The sequence below is a fragment of the Thermobia domestica genome, chromosome 7 (assembly GCF_964235325.1).
Source record: "Thermobia domestica chromosome 7, izTheDome1.hap1.1, whole genome shotgun sequence".
Classification (NCBI taxonomy): Eukaryota; Metazoa; Arthropoda; class Insecta; order Zygentoma; family Lepismatidae; genus Thermobia; species Thermobia domestica.
In genome coordinates this window covers 2,617,531-2,644,560 of record NC_137460.1, presented here as the reverse complement: position 1 = coordinate 2,644,560, position 27,030 = coordinate 2,617,531, and the positions used below count along the sequence as shown (strand labels likewise).

The 27,030-nt window shown below is 36.1% G+C and overlaps 1 protein-coding gene across 2 annotated transcripts in view; it reads right to left on the bottom strand.

Moving 5' to 3' along the window:
- The window catches only part of LOC145689831 (discoidin domain-containing receptor 2-like), a 1,126,884-nt gene that overhangs the window by 303,745 nt on the left and 796,109 nt on the right, over window positions 1-27,030 (bottom strand). For both annotated transcript variants that reach the window (XM_081764050.1, XM_081764051.1), the window contains exon 5: window positions 21,492-21,723. In XM_081764050.1, the coding sequence (XP_081620176.1) occupies window positions 21,492-21,723 (232 nt within the window). The remainder of the gene's footprint in view (window positions 1-21,491; window positions 21,724-27,030) is intronic.

Below are 27,030 nucleotides of genomic sequence, written 5' to 3'. Positions count from 1 at the left end.
GGATAAGAAGGAACTGTATCATGAGGGACTTCTACAAAGTATTAGAAATGATGGGGGAGAAAAGAACAATTTTAGATATTATTAAGAAGAGGAAGAGAAATTGGTTGGAACATTGGATAAGAAGGAACTGTATCATGAGGGACTTCTACAAAGTATTAGAAATGATGGGGGAGAAAAGAACAATTTTAGATATTATTAAGAAGAGGAAGAGAAATTGGTTGGAACATTGGATAAGAAGGAACTGTATCATGAGGGACTTCTACAAAGTATTAGAAATGATGGGGGAGAAAAGAACAATTTTAGATATTATTAAGAAGAGGAAGAGAAATTGGTTGGAACATTGGATAAGAAGGAACTGTATCATGAGGGACTTCTACAAAGTATTAGAAATGATGGGGGAGAAAAGAACAATTTTAGATATTATTAAGAAGAGGAAGAGAAATTGGTTGGAACATTGGATAAGAAGGAACTGTATCATGAGGGACTTCTACAAAGTATTAGAAATGATGGGGGAGAAAAGAACAATTTTAGATATTATTAAGAAGAGGAAGAGAAATTGGTTGGAACATTGGATAAGAAGGAACTGTATCATGAGGGACTTCTACAAAGTATTAGAAATGATGGGGGAGAAAAGAACAATTTTAGATATTATTAAGAAGAGGAAGAGAAATTGGTTGGAACAGTGGATAAGAAGGAACTGTATCATGAGGGACTTCTACAAAGTATTAGAAATGATGGGGGAGAAAAGAACAATTTTAGATATTATTAAGAAGAGGAAGAGAAATTGGTTGGAACATTGGATAAGAAGGAACTGTATCATGAGGGACTTCTACAAAGTATTAGAAATGATGGGGGAGAAAAGAACAATTTTAGATATTATTAAGAAGAGGAAGAGAAATTGGTTGGAACATTGGATAAGAAGGAACTGTATCATGAGGGACGTGTTAGAGAGTATGATGGCAGGAAAGAGAGGGAGGCGGCGAAGGAGACTACAATTAATGGACGGTACCAAAACAGAGAAATCGTAAGTGAAGACGAAGAGATTAGCGGAAGACCGTAGAGCACGGAAGCTTCATAGTTGCTGCAAGTGACCTGACATTAATGGCAGAATACTTATCATTATTATTATATTACCGAAACAACCCTGCTACTTTCACATAAAATAGGAGATACCATTAAACAGTCCCGACCAATCACATTGTGCTAATCATTTAATTGGTAATACTTATGTTACTTACAATGGCGATCTTACTCGACTTTTGCTGTAGCTCAGTGGTAGAGCTTTCACCTCCGGTGCTTGGGGTCTCTCGTTCGATCCCAGCTTGCGCCGTTTGGACTTTGTGGTGGACAAATACCGTGTTCATGGGTTTTGTTGGGTTCTCCCGTTTCCTCAGACTTTCTTCACCATTTCATTGATTTCTTATTATCACCATCTTCTTTAGTCTAACCGGAATAAGCGTGGGACGTAAAACTGAAATATTTCATTTTTTTCTTACTCGACTTTGCCCAAATTTCATTCATTTCTTCTGCAATTGGTCGCTCACTGCAAGGAACATCTTAAACATCGAAATTCGCAGATGGAAAGCGACTAAACTAATATTTTACCCATGAACATTTGTTTACGGACCTACGCAAGGATTGCGCCTTGGGAGTAGCGTACGCAGGAATTTATTTCGGGAGGGGTCCGAACTCAATATGAGGGTATTTTATATGAAAATTTCTAAAATTGCCCCTAAAATTAGGCTAAATTTACCAAAAGACGATATTTCGGGGGCAGTCCAGACCCCCAGGACCCAGCCCCTGCGTACGCTCCTGCGCTTTGATACAAAAATAAAATTTGAAAAACGTAGCGCAGTTTTGCGGAAAGTTCAAACACCTTCACGGCATAATACCTTAAGTCTGGTTATAACAATGTCAAGACTTTTTGCATTTCTACTATTTTCTACTGTCAGGTGTCAAATGATATTAGACTTGACCCGCTGCGACTCATAACTTGAGATTTACAATACTACCGTCATCTCGTGCATTATAGTATTAACATTTTTTAGACTTTTTTCTGTTGGAGGTCATAAATAAACAACATTCTAAGTCTCACTTGTCTTCCTATTCCCAGGGTCGTTTCTACCAATGTGCAACACGTGCAAATGCACGGAGCGGCAATTTTCAAAGGTCTGCAAAATCTGTTGTGACTATATTATTTAAAGTAAATATTCCTTGTTGGAAACAGACTTTATGATGGTAGTTAAATTTACTAAGTTGACCTTCTGTTTGAATCTACATTCATAAATCATGTTTAGGTCGCATTAGTTTAGTGATATGAACAGTGCTAAATCAAATGCTCAAACAAATCCCAGCATGAATTGCTTGATTGTTGTCAAATACAAGAACTCAATTCTCGAACAGTAGGGAGCACCTGCACTGGGAAAAAATGTTTGTGGCGTACGTAAAATCGTATGTTACATTTGTAAATCCTGTAGTTTTTGGACTTAACGCACAACAAACGTATAACTGAAAACGCTTGTTTTATAATACATTCTGTATAAATATTCCATCTCGTACTTTCCGTTTGAAACAATATAGACGATCAGAATCTCAAATACAAATGTACGTATATAACATACAGCTGACGAAGGTAACATATATATAAGCATGTAATATAAGGAAGACTGTTGGATATCAGACATCATGCAATGGCATGATGTAACATCTAAGGGCAGTGCCTATGTAGCACGCCGATAACGTATGATCCGTACTGATTTCTATAGTAAGCAAGAGAATTCCGTATATTTGTATATACAATATACCGCTGTCCGGAGATCGGATTTTTCTCAATGTGTTGCACTTAGTTATCACAGTTTTGATAGGAAAACTAGTCTTGTCTTTGTCAAAAACCCAAGTTCCTTATCATTGAAGGTGAAAACAATTTTTTTAAAAAAATAAATTTCTTAACACATGTAGGAGGAAAATCAAGAAAAAAAGATAAAAGAGCTAGTTGCACTGCAATTGCAAAGTGAGATTGAAGTCGATATTAAATTCTATAGAAAGGATTACTATTTTTCCTCTGCATATGTGTTTGCTTTATCTTTCACTAACATAAGAGATTATTATTTTATTTTAAAAAAAACAGACACAACGAGATTGTATTTGTGGTGTTTAGACATTTCTGAGTGCGAGTGCTTTTTCCCATCTCTTCATTGTTTATGATAGGGTAGCATATTTAAAATCGTGGCTTTTAAGATTTGTATTCTCTGGAGAGATGGGAGGCGGCGAATGAAGCCATTGCATGGGGCTGCAAATTGCATAGGACGGCCCTATCTGTTCCAACTGGAAGTTATAGGTCTATTACCTCAGGTGTAAGTAATGAATTCGTATCGTTTGGAAGGAAATAAGAATCTGAATAGTTTCCCAATGTGAAATGAAATAACTTGTTTCAGCTTTATCTTTTTTTTTTTTAATTTTCATCATTTCTTTTATTTTCTTGTTTTTTTTTTTCTTTTTTGTAATTAACATGTACAGAAATCTCTCTATACATCTCATTTCTGTCAATTTTATCAAAATTAAAAATTAAAAAATGCCTATGATATCAACTCTTTGACATTCTGTCAAACTTATTAAGACAAATACAACGGAATTCTAGCGTTTCAAAGCTATGTTATCGAATACTCATCATTATTGTTTTTGTTCAGAAAATTAATTAATACACATTCCTTTATTTTTCTTTTTAAAAAAATATATGAATTGGGTATGTAATTACTTTTTTTTTCTCCGATGACAATATTCCGAGATCTTGATATAGAACGTTTCGTGATTCAGAGAATTTCAATAATTAAAGATTGAAATCCGATATCCTTTGTCGCTTCACTTTATTGGATGCTCGGTTTCGATTTTTAAAAAATATTATTGATATATTCGTATTATTCTTACATTTTTGATGAATTTAGTTCCATTTATTGATAATCACATACATACTTTTAGTCATATCTTGTGAATCAATACACATGTGTCTAAACAACAATATATGAATGATGTCGTTGCTTTATTATATATCGCGTGCATCAAACTTCGTGTGTGTGTATTCGTGTCTGTTCTTGTGTGTCGGTCTCCCCTGTCACACACACACATGCACACTCATGGAATCGGCCTTTCCCTTCAAGTGACTTTTTTTTTTTTTTTGATTCCCTTGGAAAATTATTTTGGCGTCCCTTATTCCTTACTCCTTTTCGGTATCCGGGGATCTTGTATCACTATTTTTCAACCGTCCGAAGTCAGACCATATACATAAACATGTAAAAAGTATATGGTACATATCTATCTGTACTGATTGCAAAAGGTAGCCTAGATGATATCCCACAAGAACCATATATTCTGTCGTGCTCAATGTAGGTTCTAGTATTTCAGTAATATTACTTTTCACCACCAGTGTATTCAAATTCCACCCCCGACAGATAAATTCTTCTAAAATCGTCATTGATATCTTTAATAAAAATAAATGTAATCTTTTCGTAATAAGACCACAATCTAATGGCTCAACCCATTCACTTGCAATATTACCACAATTGAGTTTCTGTCACGTCGCTTTAATTATAAAGGTAACCAATAAAGTTCTGTTGCTTTTTGTGTAGATATGTGTTCAATTCGCCCTCACACCGTAAGTTGAATGCGAATGGAGAGAAGGTGAAAGTCACTTGTTGGTGTGTGTATATCCAACATATTATCTGGTTGTGGCAGTTCAGTTACACCGAGAACTTGCGTAAGGACAGAGTGAACATGGACCTCCACAGAGCGTCATAAGAGCGTATATGCTGTACGAGTTCAAACTCGGATCAAACACCGCTGCTGCAGGGTGGGAGATATGTCAGGACTTTGAAGAGGGTGCCGTGACTACACGGACAATGCAGAGGTGGTTTAACAACTTTAAGGACGGAGACAAAATAGTCGAAGACACAAAACGTACGGAAGATCAATATACGTACAAAATGAAGATCTTCAGGCAGCAATTGAGGCGGAGACAGTGGCCAGACACGTGAAGAACTGCGTCTACAATTTAATGTGAGTAGAGAAACATTCGATACCCCGCCATCAACTTGGGAAGCAATAGAAGTTGGGGCGATGGGTTCCACATGATTTGACTCCAAGCCAGAAGGCTACGCGAGCATACACATGTGTTTCTTTGCTGTTTCGTCTGAGGAAGAAATCATTTCTGGACAGAGTGTTCACATATGATGAGAAGTGGGTCCTGTACGAAGTTCCACGGCTTTATCATCATTAGATAGCATCGCATGAACCGGTTCCAAAACAGCCGAAACTAGCACTGCACCAGGATAAGGTCCTCTTGTGTTTTTGGTGGACTGTTCGCGGCATCGTACATCGGGAACTGCTACCATGTAGCTAGGATGACTCGGAACACTATTCTACGCCTTGGATGGGCAACACTATTGCATCCGCCATACTCCCCGGACATTGCACCGTCCGATTATCATCTGTTACATTCCTTGGACAATCACCTTAGACGACGCCACTTCAAATCCCTAGAGTTGCAAAATGCATTTGATACATTCTTCGCTTCACGGCCACCAGGTTGTACCGCGATGGAATTCATGGCCTTCCAGAAACAGGAAATGGTTGCCAGAAGGTCGTCGATGCTGGTGAGGACTATTTTTGATCTTCCAAGCACTTCTTAGGTGACATATCGATGTTTAAAGGTGGTGGGAGGAAAAGCGACATTACTTTCTTGGTTACCTTTATAAAAAATGCATACTAAGGCGGACCTTGAAGAAAAAGACTTATAAAATACTTTTTGTGGAGCATTGTGCTGTGTGGGTCAGAAATATGGACATTACATAAAAAGGATGAAAACCGACTGGAAGCTTTCGAAATGTAGGTATGAAAAAGAATGGAGAGAATTAGCTGGGTCGAACGGAAAACAAATGAGAGTGTTTTAGATATGATGGTTGAGAAAAGAACAATTTTAAATATTATTAAGAAGAGGAAGAGGAACTGGCTGGAACATTGGCTTAAAGGGAACTGTACTATGAGGGATGTGCTAGAGGATATTGTGGTAGGAAAGAGAGGGAGAGGACGAAGGAGACCATTAATGGACGATATCAAAAGAGAGAAATCGTACGTGAAGACGAAGAGGTTAGGGGAAGACGATGGAGTATGAAAACTTCTCAGTTGCAGCAAGTGACCTGGCAATAGTGGCAGAATACCTATGAAGATGAAAAAATGAAAATGAAATGAATTTTTTGAGTTTTACGTCCCACGGTTATGTCAGCTAGGCTAAAAGATACGGTGATGATGAACAATGAATGAAATGGGGGAATGAAGAAAGTGGGAGGAAACGGGAGAACCCCGAGGAAACCCACGCACACGGTGTTTGTCCACCACAAAGTTCACTTGGCGGGAGCAGAGTTTGAACTCGAAACCCCACGCACCATAGGTGAACGCTCTACCTCTGAGCCACCGCGGTCCCTCCTATGAAGACGATGATCATGAAGGGGCTACCGAGGGCTTAAAATTTCACACCCAAATTATTAATATTATATTTAAATCTTATTCGTTTTTTCACTCAAAGTGTCACAAAATATTTTCCATTGTAAACTTTCAACATTAAACGCACAATGCCAAGGAACATACGAACAAACTTGGGAAGGAAAACCAGGCATTGTATGTGGAACGACAGACTTAGAACCACAGAAGAAGAGTAGATGTTAGACATCGAGGGAAATGAAAGACAGATTTAAGACTAGGCTCTAAGCATTCAATGGCCATTAAAATAAGCATTCTAAGGGATTCATATTAACCTTTTCATACATTTCACATACATTTATTTTCCAGATGTAAAAAATATTAACATATCGAGAAGATCGAAATATTGAGCTTCAAAATGTTGATAAGTATCGAAGTATTGATTAATTGATTTGGAGTTTAGTATCCCGTTTAACATCGAATCTATATCAAGAAGTGAACTTACAAATTCATGTGGGACCCCAAACACATGAGCTCTTACCGGGCATCGAACTCGGGTTTCCTAACTTTGTGTCGGTGGGTTTTCTCGGAGTACTCCCATTTCCTCCAGCATTTTCATCCCACTAATTCTTCCATCATCTTTCACTTGCTTTAATCATCCGTCTTCCTTAACCTTAAGGGCATAATCGTGGGACGTTAAACTCAAAGATTTCATTTCATTTTCATTAGAAATATTGATCTACCGATTGCTCTATCAAAATGTAGCAGATTTCACAGGGGCTTTCAGTACATGCACGGAAACGTGATTTGTACGTAATTCAACGAATTAGAACTATTTTTTTTTTAAAAAAAAACTTTATAATTACAAGGAATTGTTCTTAATTTTTGAATGACAAATGGCCCTGTTCGATTTTATGGGCAGATGAAAATAAAACAGGCTCGGTTAGAGTACGGCTTGTGGGTCTCATCCAATACGATTCGCCGGATACGGACGAAAGTCACAAACACGATTCATGTGATAACTCGCAACTAAATATATATAAAAAAAAATGGCGAGGGCATAGGCCTACATCCTACATTTTTTATTGGGAGGTATATCTTCTCGCACCATCACATGTGAAAATATAAAAATCCGGAAAGTATTTGTGTTGATCAGGGTGTGCAAGTATTTCAACCTTCGTTCCATTTCCGTTTGCCTTTCGGTGATATTTCTTTTGTGATTACCCCCCCTCCTGCAACATTCATAAGCAGGATCTTTTATTATTTTTATTTTCGAGGGATAATAGTGTTGTTACTTTGTTTTAGTAATTATGAATAAAGATGGCAAAAATTATCGTTTAAACTCACATAATAAAACTTGTTTCACAATTTAGCAACAATTCAAAGTTAACGATTACATCAACAGATGTACAGAGCCGTAAGTAGATATTTCGGCGCCCGGGGCGAAGTACAATTCGGTGTCCCTTAGCGCTCAAATAGGTATGCATCCTATGAGTTTTGTTGTAATCCGGCCCATAATGCTAGGCTAGACTCAAGAGCTTAATCTTACTGTTTTATTTGAAGTATGACGCCCTGTCCTCGTCGCAGAAAATACTGGAAAATATTTATCATTGTTATATTGTTTAAAAAATGCTAATTTTGTAAACTTTGTTGCATTTCGACAACTTTCATAAGGTATGTTTCCCTGCTCCTCTTTCATACGCAAAAGGAGAGCATTTGACTTGTAAGAAGTTTGATTTTCAATCAAATTTCATTTTTACCTTGTATGCAGGCCGGTAGCCAGCCTAAAACTGTAGAGAGGGCCTGGTACAAGTTAGGGGGGCTCGATCCAACCATATTATAGTTCATTAGCAAGCATACCGTAAAAATTTTAGGGGGCCAGTAAAAATTTAGAGGGGCCCGGCCCCTAGACCCCTCTTGGATACCAGTCTGCTTGTATGAGCGTGTGACCATCTGGGAAATAAAAATAGTGTATCCGTTCGTCCGGAATGAAAAGAAAACAATCTGAAGAACTATTTAATAGATCATCATCAAATTTGGTCAGGATTCAGAGAATCGGAAGTTAGAAAACGAGTTTGCTGATTGAGATGATCTATCCTTCCCGAATCATCAATCATTTCTGGTTTTAACGTTGATCCCTATAGATCAAAACAGGTAAAACTAAAAGTTATATTAATACAACTTCCGGTTTCAGTATTGACCTACATACTGGAAGAAAGATAAGAGAGATTGAGAAGATTAATCGATTTAGCTTCCTAAGAATAGATATCATCTCTTTTGAATTTCTATTTAAACCGGAAGTGCAAAAACAATTTCCCGTTTTATCATTGATCGCCATAGAGGTAAAACAGCAATATACAGTGAAAATGGGTTCCTGCAATCAATTAAACGTTCCAAGAATATTTCCCATCTCCATTCTAATCTCTCTACAAAATCTATAATCTTAATTGAGAAAATATCACGCCACAGAAACAAAAGTCCTTTATGTAGTGTACACATAACACTCCTGATTTTTATTTTAGACAGAATTGCAAGAAATGCGTTTTCTGTAAGTGTTGCTAGATTCTGGTCAGTCGTTCTAGGATAGACGGAAGAACCGAATCCTGACTCTAATCAAACTAAACAAGAATTGAATTCAAACTATATCTAGTACTCTATCCATTGTAGAAAGACAGATAATGTATCAAGAAATCAATTCAAACTACACCTAGCATTTTATACACTTACAAAGACGGTTAATGTTTTAAATATTCAATTTAAACCTACACATAGTATTTTATCCATCGTACGAAGATGGTTAATGCATCAAGAACATTGATTCAAACCTACACCTAGTATTTTATCCATTCTACAAAGACGGTAAATGTTTCAAGAATTGAATTTGAAACTATACCTAGTATTTTATGTACCTTACAAAGACGGTAAATATATACCAAGAATTGGATTCAAACTTATACATAGTATTTTATCTATCCTACAAAGACGGTTAATATATCAAGGATTGGATTGAAATCTATACCTAGTATTTTATCCATTCTACAAAGACGGTTAGTGCATCAAGAATCGGATTCAAACCTATACCTAGTATTTTATCCATTCTACAAATACGGTTAGTGTATCAAGAATTGGATTCAAACCTATACCTAGTATTTTATCCATTCTACAAAGACGGTTAGTGCATCAAGAATTGGATTCAAACCTATACCTAGTATTTTATCCATTCTACAAATACGGTTAGTGCATCAAGAATTGGATTCAAACCTATACCTAGTATTTTATCTATCCTACAAAGACGGTTAATATATCAAGGATTGGATTGAAATCTATACCTAGTATTTTATCCATTCTACAAAGACGGTTAGTGCATCAAGAATCGGATTCAAACCTATACCTAGTATTTTATCCATTCTACAAATACGGTTAGTGTATCAAGAATTGGATTCAAACCTATACCTAGTATTTTATCCATTCTACAAAGACGGTTAGTGCATCAAGAATTGGATTCAAACCTATACCTAGTATTTTATCTATCCTACAAAGACGGTTAATGTATCAAGCATTGGATTAAAATCTATACCTAGTATTTTTGTCCATTTTACAAAGATTTTTAATGTTCAAGAATTGAATTTAAATTATACCTAGTATTTTATCCATTCTACAAAGACGGTTAATGTTTCAAGAATTGAATTTATACCTATATTTAATTCAAACTACATCTGGTGTTTTATTCATTTCACATAGACAGTTAATGTTTCAAGAATTGAATTCAAACTATAAGTAGTATTTTATCCATTCTACAAAGACAACCAATTGAAAGTTATGGAACAGGAAACTTGTTAAGTAGATTGAGTACACCATATAATTTCTGTTTAAAGTATTTTTAAATAGAAATCTGAAAATTAATTGATGATACTGAGAAAGAAATTTCTGTCTTGAGTAGGAGTTCTTAAATAGTCCCGTTTAAGTTTTCATTTGCGTCCTGGAAATAAACTTGGAGAATTTATTATTCGCCTTGCACCTTACCCACAGTATAGATGAGAAGTTTCTTCGTCTTTCGTCGTATCACAAGAGGACAGTAACGGAGTGGGATAAAAGATAAGTTATGAGAATATTATCTAATTAATTGAAGAAAGAAAGAAAAGAACCTAGACCTGGAAAGTAACACAGAACTTTTAAAAAAGAAAAAAATCGGGAGGGATAAAAGAATGTCCCGCTTTTTCACAGAGGAAAAGGAAGGAGCCCTCATCTCGTTGCTAGAGAGAGATTAACATCACCGTTAAAAGGAGATTTTCCTAACTTTAAACGTATTAGGAGATAAATCAAAATTCTTCTATATTCTACCTCTCTCTCTCTCTTCCTTCGTTTTCCATTTTATTTCCAGTAGTAGGAGCAAATGCCATGAAATTGATTATCGATATGGAAAAAGATAACTTTTTCTTCCTAAAAATAAAAAAAATAATTCGCAAAAAGTTCAAATAGTATTAACGTCAAGGCAATGGCGTAGGCGAAGGGGCTGACCTAGTTCAAGCACTCCCCTCAGTATAGATTAATCTGATATCAAAAACGGATTTTGTTTTCATGCACGATGTTGTACTTGAGATCCCCGATGTTACTGCTTTCTTTTTTCAGTAACTTTCACATACCAAAAGAAAAAAAGAAAAAAAAGTTCTTTCCAGAAACTCTATCTCTTTGATAATACATAAGATTGTAGCAAATTAGTAATCTTTATTTTTAGATCAAAAGATGCAATACATTTCAGGCAAAATTTTCTTGTAGGTCCTATATCTGAAGAAGTACATATAGTGTAGCCAAACCCAAACTATCACTTAACTCAGTATGATGTGCTTATTCCGGAAAAATAAATAAATAAATAAATAAAAAACGAGAACTCGATTTAGGGACAGTTCAAAAATTTTGTGGACCTTGTTCCAAAAACTAATTATTGGTCAAGATCGCAATCTTTTAATCCATTTTTTGGATCATTCCTGTTTAGATTTTCTGTCATTAGGATAAGCACCAGTATTTCTTATCTGCACGTTAATGCTTGGTATAACACATGTATCTGAAATAAAATCCTTAATTTAACGTAGCACGATTATGCCCTTTAGATTAAAGGAAAGTGATTAATAAAAGTAAAGGATTATGATAGAATTGGTAGAATCACTATGTGGGAGGAAACGGAAAAATCGTGAGAAAACCAGCGGTCACACGAAATTTTCCGTCAGAAACTCATATGGCCTTGGTTTGAGCCTCCTCGCATCAGAGATGAGAGCTCTCCCACTAAGCCACAATGTCCATCTATATATACAGGGTGTCCCAAAAGTCCCCTGACATAGGGTAACTCTGTTATTATCAGAGTTACAACTAAATGTAAAAGGAAACACACATCTCATAATATGATGTTTTCAATCTAAACTGAAGGATTTTTTGTTTTAATCGGACGAGCCGTTTGAGCTGTACACTCTTTACGTACCCAATGTTAAATGAAAATGCAACATTGGCATTTACCTGGGGGTGGAGGAGGGAAGGACTGGATGGTAGGTGGACAAATTTTGTAAGAGTATGGTGAATCAGGGCATGTTTGAAATGGGAGATGACCATCGACAAGTTAGCATAACAGACAGCAATTTTATTCACTTATGTTGTGGGTCCAGGTTGTTATGGATCCTATAGTTAATAAGATACATATGTCTAAAATGGAAGGAACAAGTTGACCAAATGAAAGATACGGTTATACGGAAGTTACGTAACACGAAACTTTACAATAGCTACACGTCATCGAACATTATACGAGTAATAAGAGAGATTGATCGCATGAAAGATACAGGTGAAAGGAAGAAGTTATATAATGTGAAATTTTACAATAATTGCATGTCGCCGAATATCATACAGATAATAAGATAGAGACGTCAACGATGGGAAAGACAAAGTATCCGTATGAAGGAGACGGGCGAATGGAAGAAATTACATAATGTGGAACTTTTTAATAGCTACATGTCACCAAACATCATACGGACAATAAGATAGAGACGTCAAAGATGGGAAAGACAAAGTGTTCGTATGAAAGAGACGGGCCAATACAAGAAATTACATAATGTGGAACTTTTTAATAGCTACGTGTCACCAAACATCATACGGACAATAAGATAGAGACGTCAATGATGGGAAAGACAAAGTATCCGTATGAAGGAGACGGACGAATGGAAGAAATTACATAATGTGGAACTTTTTAATAGCTACGTGTCACCAAACATCATACGGACAATAAGATAGAGACGTCAAAGATGGGAAAGACAAAGTGTCCGTATGAAAGAGACGGGCGAATGAAAGAAATTACATAATGTGGAACTTTTTACTAGCTACATGTCCCCAAACATTATACGGATAATAAGATAGAGACGTCAAAGATGGGAAAGACAAAGTGTCCGTATGAAAGAGACGGGTGAATGAAAGAAATTACATAATGTGGAACTTTACAATAAGTGCATGTCTCCGAATATGATGCGGATAATAAGATAGAGATCGCTAAAATGAGAAAACCAAGTCGTTATCATGAGAAAATGTTCTCGTAGGATACCCAAGTTGTTGTAGGGAAGGCTGTAAGAAAATCAACTGTCTTGTCCCAGTATAGAGTAGAGATGGCCATTACGAAGTGAAGCCTCTCTCCGGCTCACATTTACTATACTAGATTAAGCTCGCGCTCACTATTCTCAATGAACTATACGTGTAGATGGCACTATAAAAAATAGCTGTTATTTTTATTCCGTGTACTGTTTACTTCAGTCGCTGTAGATTTTTGTGAGAGTTTCTAGCTTGTTTCCTTTGCGAGATATATTTAATCTGAACAGATGGGTACAAAATGACTTCCCATCTTGGTAGTGCGCATTACAAAAAAATACCGAGCGAAGTAGCTCAAGTGGTAGAGCGTTGGCTTCACATTCGGGAGGTCGCGGGTTCGAATCCCGCTACCGACCATCCTGACTGGGTTTTTCCAGGGTTTTCCTCAGTTTTACCAGGCAAATGCCGGAATGGTACCTACCAAACAGGCCCTGGCCGACACCTTCCCAAATCCTTTCCATTGTTAGATATCCAGTATAAAATGGCCTCTGAGCTGTATCTGATGGTTGTTAAATAAATAAAATAAAATAAAATACCTAGGTAGTGCGACGGTTAAAGGCCTCGCGTTCAATACTTGAACATGAGGCCCGATTGATCTCGAGAGCTTGAATATCGCTATATCCGGTACAGATTCAAATAGCAAATATTGGTTTTCTGCGGTAATAAACTTTCAGGTTTAAACTATAGGCATAGGTGGTACTCGGGGATAGAGACTTGGTTACTTAATTTAGATATTTAACTTCCCTTAACTTCCCTTTAGATATTTAACTTATGAGACATACTGACATATATGAGAAATGAACCTATATTTAACACATGCCCTTCCCACTGGTGGCGCCCTTGTTGCACGAGAACCCTTATTTGATTTCTGATAGGAAATCTTTGAAATTTAAACGCATTTTGGTGGTTCAGATTCTACAGTGAAGGGACCAACAAACTTCAAGGACCAAATAAACGAACAAAGTATTTTGTGACCCGAAACACCAAGAGCTCGTATCGAGTGAAGGTAAGTGTGGACTGTGAAGAACCATATAGCTACGAGGATAATAATAATAATAATAATAATAATAATAATAATAATAATAATAATAATAATAATAATAATAATAATAATGGAAGCAGTTCTTTAGATTAGTCTCACTGAAGTCATTGTAAAATTACGGCTTTCATGTATAGCGTGTATATTTTTAAAACAAAAAAAGTACTAACTTATTTCAAAAAAGAAACAAAATATCACAAATTCAAGAGGATTATCTGTGCAGGCATTTTAGGGAGATGATTCAATTATACCATGTATTTGTAATACATATATCATCTATATACCTCGATTGAACGACTTCCGCTTGATCTGAGAGAGTGCAGCTTTTCTTTGTCGAAGGGAAATATAAGCTGGTAGGGTTCTCCATCCAAAGTGCTCTGCAGGGGATTTCCAAGGGAGGTGTGTTTCCATGGTTACTTCGCTTCTAGTTAAACTTGCTAATGTTTTTCTATATGCTCTTATCGGTTCAAATACCCTATATATATATATATATATATATATATATATATATATATATATATATATATATATATATATATATATATATATATATATATATAAAGAGAGAGGAAACTCCGGAAAGTATTAAATAGTTTTACGTTCGTATAAGTGCATTTACGTTAATCGCATAGAGGAAATACGCTTATTGATATTATATCCTTTCGTCTCTTTTCCTTGCAATGATGGGAAACATTACAAAAAACAAATTTGTAAAATTCAAAATTGAGTAACTTCAAAAAGATATTGACTAAAATTTTTCAACTGTGTTGAGTAATATTTGTAAAAATCGTATTTTGTTTTATCGCACAAAAAGGTTTTCCTCTTCTTAAATTGTGTAAGGCTCGATACATGAATCTCTTCCAGGAATATCATTTACGGTAGTGGAAAACGTTACCAACAGCGCAAACGAAAATTTATTTTAACTGTATAGTGTTTGAAGATTATTCAGAAAGTAAACTACATCCTCCAAAAATAAAATAAACACACTTTTCAGCTCCCGGTGCACAGTGGTCGAAATAGCAAAAAGCTAAAGAAAACCCTAAAAATGAGTTCCATCACCGGAACGAACGGCTGTAATCATTTAGTACGTGAATGTCCACTCTATATAGAACACACCTCCGTTTCATCCTGGGATCACTCGTTCATGAAAGAACACCTGTCGAAAGTGAATAATCGGCCGTCCTTGAAAAAAAAACTTTCCTTGTGGGATAGTATGACGGAATTTTACTCGCAAGTATGTTGACAGTTATGAAGTGCTATTAGTATGTTTAATCAGAACAATAGAAATCCTGTAAGGTCAATAGCATTCCTGTCAGGCACTACATATACGCACTAGGAGCATTACTACAACACTCTATTCAAAAGCAAAGCTTTGTTATATATTTGCAGATTTTTAAAATTTTCCTAGTAAGTCAAGGTTTCTTTTTTGTTTTAATATTTTCCCTGGTCTCTCAATTAATGATTTTTGTTAGAATTAACTGCTTCTACCTGCTCCCTGGCAAATAAAAAAACTAACTTACTCTATGGCCTATGGAACCCGGAGGTTCAATGCTGCGTTCACAAAAACTCTCCACTGACTTCTATCCTTAGCCAACTGGATCCAGTTTTTACTTTGTATTCCTATTTCTGCGAGATACATCTTAACCCTGGCAAATAAAGCGAATTTCAATGACTCCGGGCAGTCGTGCAATACTCGCAGAAACTGAACTACTAGTCCCGTTACTTCGCGTCGTCTTGATGGCTGTTAGTGTGATCAATCATATTGTGAACACGTTAACTATATTCGGAGCTCTTCTCCCAATAGGGGTGCTAAATGAGGAGGTTTAGGACTCAGGAGGAAACAAAGATTTCCACAGGTATCACGAGAACCGGTACCGAAAAAGTCTAGTAAAGATTCAAACTTAGATTTGTTACATACTATATTTTGACATAGTCCGACCAGGTACCAGACCCAGTATGCCTTAAAAGCATATCAATATGCCGAACGAAATGTTTAAGCTTTTAAACATCATGTTTTGGATACCAGAAGGCATTGAAAGTGATTAATTTCACAATCGATTTTTTTTGTGACTTTCATTCTATACTACTTGATTGAACAAGTCCCTACTTTTTGTTTTCAAATATGCGTATTGTGACAAGGTTTTGTTTTTGTAAACATTTCTCACACAAACTGACTTCTGGTTAACTTCATCATTCGGGTTTGACTGTTTTTTTTTTATTATTATTTTTCAGTCCAAAACCATGTTTATTTTGTTTATAATGACATCTTTTCTCTACAATTTTAACGACCCACGTTTGTAAACGTGATTTTGAAAGCTCACCCATTAAAAGGTTAAATTTCTTTCGCCTCCTACATAGGCAACCCGCATTACTGTCTACAAACGATAGATTAGTGCACACATTACGGCATAAGAATCGACAATAGCCTAACGTGCCTTCAAGAAATACCATATAGACAAAAACACGCTTTCAATCTCGCCGCGTTTTCTCGTAATTCTGACCACTGTGCAGCGTAAACGTATTGGATTTTACAATTTCGCTCCTGGTGTGTGAGTACGTGCGTGTATGTGGAACTTCATTTCTCTTTAACTACTTAGTTAGATCTGAACAAAATTCGGTAGCCAAATAGTCCATCATCCTAGGAATAAAGGTCGATATATTTGGTAGCCGAACTCAACCAGGGATAACCGTGTTTCACAGCTTTGACAGTAGGAGCTTCGAGTTCGGTCCATCAGGGATTTTTGTACTAAAATGTTGCGTATAAGCATAATACCTCTAACTTGAGGTTGATTTGACCACTAAGTCTTTACAGATTTCAACCCCAAGCATTCAATTCATGTCCTAAACCTCAAAGAAACTACAAGCTAAAAGATTTAGGATTTAGATTTCTGGGCTTTCGGCATCTATGGCTATTTAGCCAGACACGTAAGAGGGACGTCGTCCCTCGACGAGCACACTATCCGGGGAAAGGGAAGGAAGAAAGGGTTGGGGAGAAAGGAAATGGCATGGGACCTATAAGTTAGATACTATCCCGGCATTTGCCTGGTATGAATGAGGAAAACCAAGGAAAACCTCTTTCAGGATGGCTGGCCTGAAATTTGTTTTGCACTTTTTCGACCGAGTGTCCCCACCGGGAATCGAACCCGGGACAGGTCACAGTGAAACTACAACCTTAAGTTGATTGAAGTCTGATAAAATTTGTGTAACTTACTCTGAAAAAGATATACAATGAGTCTCGATTCAAAAATTGGAGGGCACGAAGATTCTGTGATTAAACGTTCATCACTAATACGAGAGCTCCTTGGTTTGACCCCAGATCATGTGAGTTTGTGCTAGACAATATAGTGTCTCTAGGCTCTCCTGTTTCCTCCCATATTATCATTCTACAAATTGTTTTATTTTCTTTACTCACTCGTTTCCTTTAGTCCAATATGTCTTGATCATTTGACTTTTATATCAAGTGATAGAGGCTCACTTATTTATTCTGGGTTGTACTATGAAACTCCCTTTAGAATTATTTTTTTCAGAGAAACAATTCGAAAACATAAAAAAAAGATTCTAAAGGAAAAATATGTGTAATAGTAGTGCTTGTGAGCGTAGATAAAAAAAAAAAAAACATTAAATGGAGAGCCCCGCGCCCATTTCACAAATATGTATTTTTCATAACTTCTGACACATATCCATTTACTGTGTAAATGGGCTTCCGTCTCGCCTTTTCTACTGCGATATATACTGTGACATATCTTCCACACCTTTCGACCGTCAGCCAACAATTAGACACACGTCGTGAAGACTCTGCTCACAATGTTTGTCCTTTCTCTTTGTCCTCTGGAAGAGACTTTGGTCGAAAAAAAAAAGAAAAAAAAAACGCATTTAAAAGAAAAAGAATAAAAGAGAACATAAGCTATCTGCAGGTTTTATTGTTAACGTTTACTGAAACAATTTACGTTTCATGATTCATCTTCGAACAACAAAGAACACGAAATGATGGTTTCTGCCTCCTGTTCGTCCGCCCATGGCTTCTTGTTAGATCTGTTGGGATAATGAAATAAGTGAGACGCTTTTTAATAAAGATGTGTTAAAAATAGCGTCCAAGGTGGGAAGGTTCCTTTATATACCTGTATGAGACTATATGGGTAATACCTTTTAGAGACCATGACTTATAGCATGGGATAGATGTGATTAAGATATTTATTGTAGTTAATCAACTACATACGCTACATTTCTGTCACTGCCCTCAGCTCATGTAGATTTTTATTAGCATGTAGCAATCCAAAAATAGTAATTTATCAGTGTTATTAGCGAAGATAAAATCTCGAACATGAAAGAGAAGTAACGATAGAGATGGCGAAATAGTCATTTCAGGAAGAAGAAAAGTTTACTAGTCAAAGTGGTGGATGTAATGGAATTCTAACTACCTATCTTGTGACATTTTGATTATTCTGTACAGTCCTCAACAACAAAAACCTGCAACATGAGCAAGTAAGTTGATTGTGAAACGACGAAGTCTTTTGCTCCAAAATAAGTGTGCAGTTGAGGACGCCGAGGTTTCTCTGGCGTGATTCGTGCCACTTAGACGTTGTGATGATTCCCTGCACTGTTAGGCGTAGTTTCACAATAAACTTACATGCTCATGTTGCTTTTATTTTTCTTTTTTTGCTGCGGACTGTACATGTTTATTATGGTTTTTAGTTTTAGAAAGGACACAAAAATATTGGTAGAAAGAATTCATAAAACAAAATCTTCTGAAATATTAAAGTAGTGGGGAGCATGGTGGTACAACACTTATCTCTGGTGTGTGGGATCCCTGGTTTGATTGCCGGTAAACTTAGTTCGTGGTGGACAACATCGGGCCAGTAGATTTTCTCGGGGGTACCATTCGCTCCCACATTCCCATTTCACCAATTTTACTATCATCATTTACTTGCCTTTATCATCGTCTTCCCTAGCCTTAGGGCCATAACCATGACATGTTAAACTGAAAGATTAATTTCATTTCATTTTTCATATTAAAGTAGCATGTTCGTACCTTATATGAATATATGTGTTACTGCTACGAATGTCTCTATCAAAGCTACAAAATTGGATTTGCTATTTAATAGACTATCTTTTATATACACAGTACATATCATCATCATCATAGGTATTCTGCCATTATTCGTAGGTTACTTGTCACAACTGAGAAGCTTCCATGCTCCATGGCCTTCCCTCTTTCCTGCCACCAGACCTTTTAGCCCGTCCCTCATTATATTTATTTATTTATTTATTTATTTATTGAACAAATTCCCAGATACAGCATAATTGTGCCATTTTACACAGGGAAATGTCAACAAGCGGAAAAAAGGAAAAAAGAAAAAGAATAAAAAAATAAACAACAACAGTAACATCAATAGTATTAACAAAGAGTGCACAAGTAACATTATTTAGCCGTTTTATTGCTCTTTCAAACACCGGGTAGCTCGAAAAAAATGTCCACCTCACTTGTTAGATTATTATAATAGTTGGGTACTCGGTGGAAAAAGAGACCTGTGTATAATTGTCAACCTAGGGCGTGCAAGATGGAATAGGTGGGTGTTCGGGGTTTTGCGGTAAGAGACATGTAAGGATAGTTGTTGAATTAGGGTTTCTGATTTTAGGATCCCATTTACAATCTTATGAAGAAACTTCAAATCAGAGATATTTCTGCGTACTTCCAGCGTCTGGATATTAAGATATCTCAAAATTTCCTCCTTAGTTTCTTCTTAGCTAAATGCTTCAACAATTTCTCTTCCTCTTCTCAATATATATATATATCTAAAATTGTTCTTTTCTCTCCCATCATTTCTAATACCCTCACATTCGTTCTCGGCTCGACCCAACTAATTCTCTCTATTCTTCTCTACACTCACATTTCGAAAGCTTCGAATCGTTTTCAATCAGTATTGCGTAATGTACATGTTTCTGCTCGATATAGTATAATATTTCACACGAAGCATTTTATGATTCATTTATTCAAAGGCCTATAAAACAGACTTTTCTTCCTTTTAAATGCTTCTTTCGTTATTCCTATCCTTGCTTTTATTGCACGTTCGCACTTTATATATCATCACTAATAATACTACTTACAAGAGAACATCTTATATTGATAGCAGCATTGCCCAATCAAACAATATACACTCGATAGAGGAGTGAAGAAAAGTGAGAAATTCAAAGTTTTACAGGCCCACACCCAGAAACACAGGAGATACAGAGAAAAGAATGATTTAGAATCATGTGAAGATATCAATGCGAAAGATATACTGACACAGAAAGAGCTTCAAAATGATTAAAGTAATCAAAATGACATTTATACAGCAGTATAGTAAGCTAACATTGTACCGATAGACATGGTTAATAACATCATACGTAATGCAGTGTTGCCAACTGAGCACAAAATAAAGTTTTGTTAAATGACACGGAACACAAATTATAACATCTAGAAAATGTAATTATGAGTACAATCATATCTATGAAGTCTTGGTGTATAGAGTTGCCAACGTTTGAGTATAGGCCAATATGAATTTCTATATGAATCTTGGATATAGAAGAGTACATCGAGTACCCGATTCGAACTAGCTCAAAACCAAAATATGAGAGAAAAACTGTAGAATATAATCACAGAAATACAAAAATAGACTAAGCACAGTATCGAAGCATTTTTGCCAAAGGAAAATGTAAGAATAGTACCAAAACACAGTACATTGGGAACACACAGCAAGATTCATATAGGAATTCATATAGGCCTATCCTCAAACGTTGGCAACACTGTTCACCAACACTTTGCAGGTATAGTTCTACTCATAATTGGACTTGCTAGATGTTATAATTTGTGTTCGGTACCATTTAACAAAACTTAATTTTGTGCTCAGTTGGCAACACTGCATTACGAATGATGTTATTAACAATGTCTATGGGTACAATTTTAGCTTACTATACTGCTGTATAAATGTCATTTTGATTACTTTAACCGCCTTGAAGTTCTTTCTGTGCCAGTGTATCTTCTGCATTGCTATCTTCACATGATTCTAAATCATTCTTTCCTCTGTATCTTGTGTGTTTCTGGGTGTCGGCCCGTAAAACTTTGGATTTCTCACTTTTCTTCACTCCTCTATCGATTGCGTATTGTTTTATTGGGCAATGCTACAATCAATATAAGATGTTTCCTTGTCAGATATCGAAAACTAAGCATCTGTTCTATTTCCTTTTCTTCTAATTCTATATTTGAGACCGACCGCTTCGTTCCAGTCACCATGCTTTTGTCTTTCTTACATTTGAATACCATAAACGATTTTTTTTAAAGCTACGTAGATGCTATCGATACATGAATAAGATGAGCTTCTCAACTTACCTTCTCCCCTTTGGCGTCTTTGTAAATGATCCATTGCTGTAGAGAGTCCCTCCAGTACTCAATGAGGAAGGTCTCCGTGTACTCCTTGCCCATGCCGTTACCAAAGCGTCCCTGAGTTTCGGTCATGGTGACCAAATGATTGTCTATTAAGTCCACCTCCAGGAACTCCCGCACGTGTTGCTCGATGGTGTTCTTCGGACACCACGCACCGCCATGGTTCTCCTGATGTAGCCTGTAACACAAGAAAAACAAAACAATCATATTACATTTCTTGCAAAATAAGAGGCAAACGGTATACGTATGAGCCAGTGACCTAGGCAAAATTTCATCAAGGGAAGGAAATGAAAGTTTTCAAATTAATATCGTTTCAGAATTTTTGTGGATACATATTTTAAATATACAAAATGATCATTTGTCATAATAGGAATGCGGGTTAAAACTCTAAAACTCCCTATTTGCCTATGCCATTACCATAAGTAATTAATAATCTGGTATTACACATTTCATATATGGAGCTCCTTCGTGGCTAAGCGGTTAGCGTAAACGCCTTTGGTGTGTGAGACCCGGGTTCGATTCCCGGTGGGAGCTCATGTGGTTCGGATTCCACGTTAATCAGCACGTCCACGTCTCATATAGCCTCGCTGCTGAACGGGACGTTAAACTCAAAATGGACTTGACGTTTCATATATGTCTGCAGTAGCAAAATTGCGAACTAATTTCCGTTTGTTTTTTTCTTAAAGAAGCTACATCAAACATATGACAGCGTTGTCTCAGGTGCTACCTTTTACGTGATTTATTTATTTATTTATTTTTACCTTATTTTATTTATTTTTTTCATGTGCACAAGTCTTTTAAGACTTTTTTTTGTCTTACATTAAATTGTAAAACCTTTTGACATGGAATAAAACATTAAACTATTAAAATTTCAGTAAAATTTAATTGTCTTATAACCAGGAATGTAATGGGTCGTTGGGCGGGAATATACAATGTATACCTAACTAGACCTAAGTTTTTTGCAATCCAGTGATTACGAAACAAGGAGCGTATACGTGAGACCATATACGCCATATTTGTAATAACAATCGAACACATACTTAACATTCATCATTATTTATAATCAAAAGAACCGTAAAATATTAAGAATAGTTAAAAAAACATTAACATTCATAGGTCTACATTGTAATCTTTCTCCTTTACACAATTTCAAAATTTTATACACAAGATTTCCCGTGTCTGACCAAATTTCCTTGCTTGATTAAAAAAAAAAAATCCCTTGCAAATCACAAGAATGGACATATCCATTGATTTTTTGTTATAGCGATATAAAATACTTTAGAGCTAGCTGATTACGGGAAGCATTTCCTTTCACTCATGCGTAAATTCTAACTGCTCGAAATTTGCGATTGAATTTCGGTCTGCTACTCGTGCGCTTAAAACAATGACCGCCATATTTTCTGGCGCAAATCCCGGGAGGGATGAGGGAGACATGTCCCCTCCAATCTTGGAACTGGAGGGACTGTCCCCCCCAATAATCCGATTTCAAATGCGTTTTTTTTTTCTGAGAAATGTGAGTATGTTTGTAAAGAAAGTGAGACGAAATGGATGTCCCCCAGAATAAGCCTCAAATCTGTTCATTTCCCAATGTTGCAGACAACTCTGCTCCCCTGACCCTCCACAACATTGTTTTCCAACTTCAGAAGTATTTTGAACATTGCTTTAAAAATAAAAAGATTATGGCAATGGTCTTACCCGTCCCTCCCCTTCCCCTATGTTGAAGACAGATTTGCACCGCTGTTTAAGATGATAATCATGTCAATGGGCTTTCTGAAAATTCTGCAGTGCTATTACTTTACACGTTAACAATAGGCCTATTATTTCACCACAATATCTTCGTGCTTACCGTCGTTTTCTTTAGTCAATGGAACATACTTGTAAATTGTTTATAAGAGTACAGGTTTAATTTACAGATCGACTGAAGTGTTTTGAACACAAGTATTTAAACTAACCAATAAACAAATAGGACATCAAAGTAATGATAACAAAATAGTTTCAATTGGCTGATTACTGAATGAAATTTCTAGTTGAATCTCATATTAAACGTTAGGTCCATATCTCATATAGCATAGCCGCTGAAAGAGACGATAAAGTTCTAGACAATCAACTAACGAATTACTTCGCAACTTGTGGACGTAGATGGCAACACTAAATGTAGAAAAGGAAATTAAAATTTAAAAAAAAAAAAGTGTTTTCATTTACAGAATAACCTAAACTGTTTCCATCTTCATAAACGCTATAAAGACTAGAAATATAATTTAAAAATCTCGTTTAAAAACTGTTAGGAGAATGAAGAACCATTTGTGTACGAAATTTATAATATGCTTTTCGTTAACCTCGTAACTCTGTCGTGGACCTATCCTTGAGTTTTGTCGTTAGCTGTCTTCAAAGTTTTATTCCTTTTTTTTTTTTTTTTTTTTTTTTTTTGAGTTCTTTCTTCGTTTTGGAAGCGGGACTTCCTCGTCCGGCGAAAAAACAATCAAGTCCGTCGTTTCAATTAACGTGAAATTCAAATGAGCTGAGATTTGCATAAGCTAACGAGAACCAGCTGTTGTCATAGTTAACGACTAGATGTCCTGACGGATTTTCTTTCACAATTTTTAGCTTTCAGACGCCTGTTGTATGTACGTCTTTTTTCTTCTCGATTTTTATTTTGGACAATTTCTTAGCAAAAACTATTCAAAACCTGTTATAGTAGTATAATAATTTCATTTTTTAAAAAAAAATATTGGTTTTATAACTAACAAAATTATACCTTATATTTTATAACCAATATAACACGAGCAAACGTAGGCTATTAGTTAGCATTCTTGGCTCGCAATTGGAAGGATTAGGTTTGAATCCGGTTGCAGGCCTTCTTGACTGAAAAAATGAAAATGAAATATTCCAGTTTTTAACTCCCACGATTATGCCCTTTAGACTAAGTGAAATGGTTATGGAAGAATTGGTGGAATGATAGTGTGTGAGGAAACTTGAGTACCCCGAGAAAACAAATGAACACGATATTGTCCACCACAAACTTACTTGGCCTGGGATCGAACCACGGACCCCACACACCAGACATAAGCGCTCTACCACTGAGCCACCGTGCCCCTTCTTGACAGGTTTTTCCTCAGTTCCAACAGGGGAATGCTGGAATGGTATCTTTAAATATATGGGATGTCCGTTTTCTTTTCACTTTCCTATTGTTGTAATTACTGTTAATCTTCCGTTAACCCTACAATGCATATTGTATCATATTTGATACAAAATAAATTATGGCTAGTATTAGTGCTCAGGTCGTGAGCTGTATCACAAATACATATTGTATCTTGTCTGATATTTCTGCTGATCACATAGTTCATATCTCCGGCAGATGTCAGGAAAATGTTGCTTCAGTACAGTGCTTAGCGAAGGTGAGAATGGAAAAGTTTATGATCGTCTACTCTGAAGGACAAAGAATAGTTTCGAAGTTGCAAAAATTCCAAGTTCATGAAGTAAGTTTGCTAATTGTTTTTACGTATGCTATAATTCGATTTTGTACCAGAGAGGAACATGAACTATTGGTGCATAATGTATCATAAGTGATACAAAGTATTTTTATAGTTTAGCACGAAAAAATACTTTAGGACATTTTTTTGTATTCGGATATTAATTAGAAGTGTCTTCTCATATGTATGTATATTATTTCACTTAAATACAAAAAATCATGGGCTGTAGGGTTAAAGTTGCCTTAGAAGCCTTAAAATTCTGGAAATCAGGACATTCGTTTGTAAATAAATCAAGATTATTTTTAGCATTTAACAAAACAAAACAATCCAAGGATGACAGATGCTAGTTGAGAGATGTAATTGAACTGAAAAAGTGTCAGTGACTGGCAGTTTTAGGATTCGTGAAGAAGGGATACAATAAGGAACTCAGCGCCCTCTTAATATTTATACGGAATTAAAACCGATTTTGCAGTTTTACATTATTTCTTATATTATTATAATAAGTTTCCCAAGTCACGTAACTAATGTGCAATAAAGATGAAGTTGACAACCTCGAAGCCGTATTTACAAATTAAGAAAGAAAAATACAAAATGCCAATTTTCTCTCGTTAAAACCGAAATTTTCGAAAACGCTGTGGTAAATGGGCATTTGTTTTGAATAAGGTGATTATACGAGGGTCAGTCAGAAATTTCCCAAAATGTTGTAGTTCTGGCATTTGTAATGCAATTACAATGAATATTGTGCAATATAGTCCCTAAGTTGTGTAATTCTGAATTCAACAAGTGTGAACACGTCTTAACAGACAGTGCACGAATAGTGTAGCTAAACGAAGGTGTGTGTAATGATCTGTCCGAGCTATTTCATAGATAGATCAAAGCTCAAACATCAAGTCCATGTGCAAATTGGGGGATATCTGATTCAGCGAGTTTGATAGCCTTAACAACAGTTTAGCACCAATGGATATTTGGCTCTTCCCAAAAGTATATATATGGGCCTTTTTTCGTTTCGCCAACGAACAAGACATCAAAACCGATGTGATGACTGAACTTCGGAAGATACCAAACGACAAGGGCGGCGATCCCGGGAGGCCCGGGCTTCCCAGAGCTCATGTGGGTCCCCTTACTGCATTTGTAAATGTACAATATTTGGCATAATTTGAATGCAATTTGTTTTAAAATCCTCACATATGCTTTCTGCATCTGAATGGGCCCTCCCAAATTTACAGAGAAATCGGCGCCCTTGCCAAAAGAGGCCATTCGTCGGTGTTTCCACAAATTGCAGGAACTGTGGAACAAGTATGTGTGTTCCGAAGATGCCAAATTTACAGGCGATTAAGTAAATTTGCACTTATTGTGGTAATAAAGAGCTATAACAAAATTCCAGGTAATAAAGAGCTAAAACAAAATTGTGGTAATAAAGAGCTAAAACAAAATTCCAGGTAATAAAGAGCTAAAACAAAATTCCAGGTAATAAAGAGCTAAAACAAAATTGTGGTAATAAAGAGCTAAAACAAAATTGTGGTAATAAGGAGCTGAAACAAAATTGTGGTAATAAAGAGCTAAAACAAAATTCGAGGAACTTTTTAATTGTTTCTCGTTTACCAAAATTCATATCTCTTACATGTCTGTGATCTTAAGGGACTTCAAGAAATGGCCATCTTATTATAACAATTACAACTCTCATTCATTTTGGGGCCGCGGTGGCTCAGTGGTAGAGCGTTCACCTCTGGTGCTAGGGGTCCCGGGTTCGATCCCATTCCTCGCCAAGTGAACTTTGTGGTGGACAAACACCGTGTGCGTGGGTTTTCTCGGGGTTCTCCCACTTTCTTCATTCCACCATTTTCATTCATTACTCATCATCACCGTCTCCTTTAGCCTAACCGGCATAAGCGTGGGACGTAAAACTCAAAGATTTCATTTCATTTCATTTTTCTCATTCATTTTTCTTCTACCCTTCTAAAAGAAACATCAAAAAACGCTGAAACGTGTCTGTAATTATTTTAAATTAAAAGCCT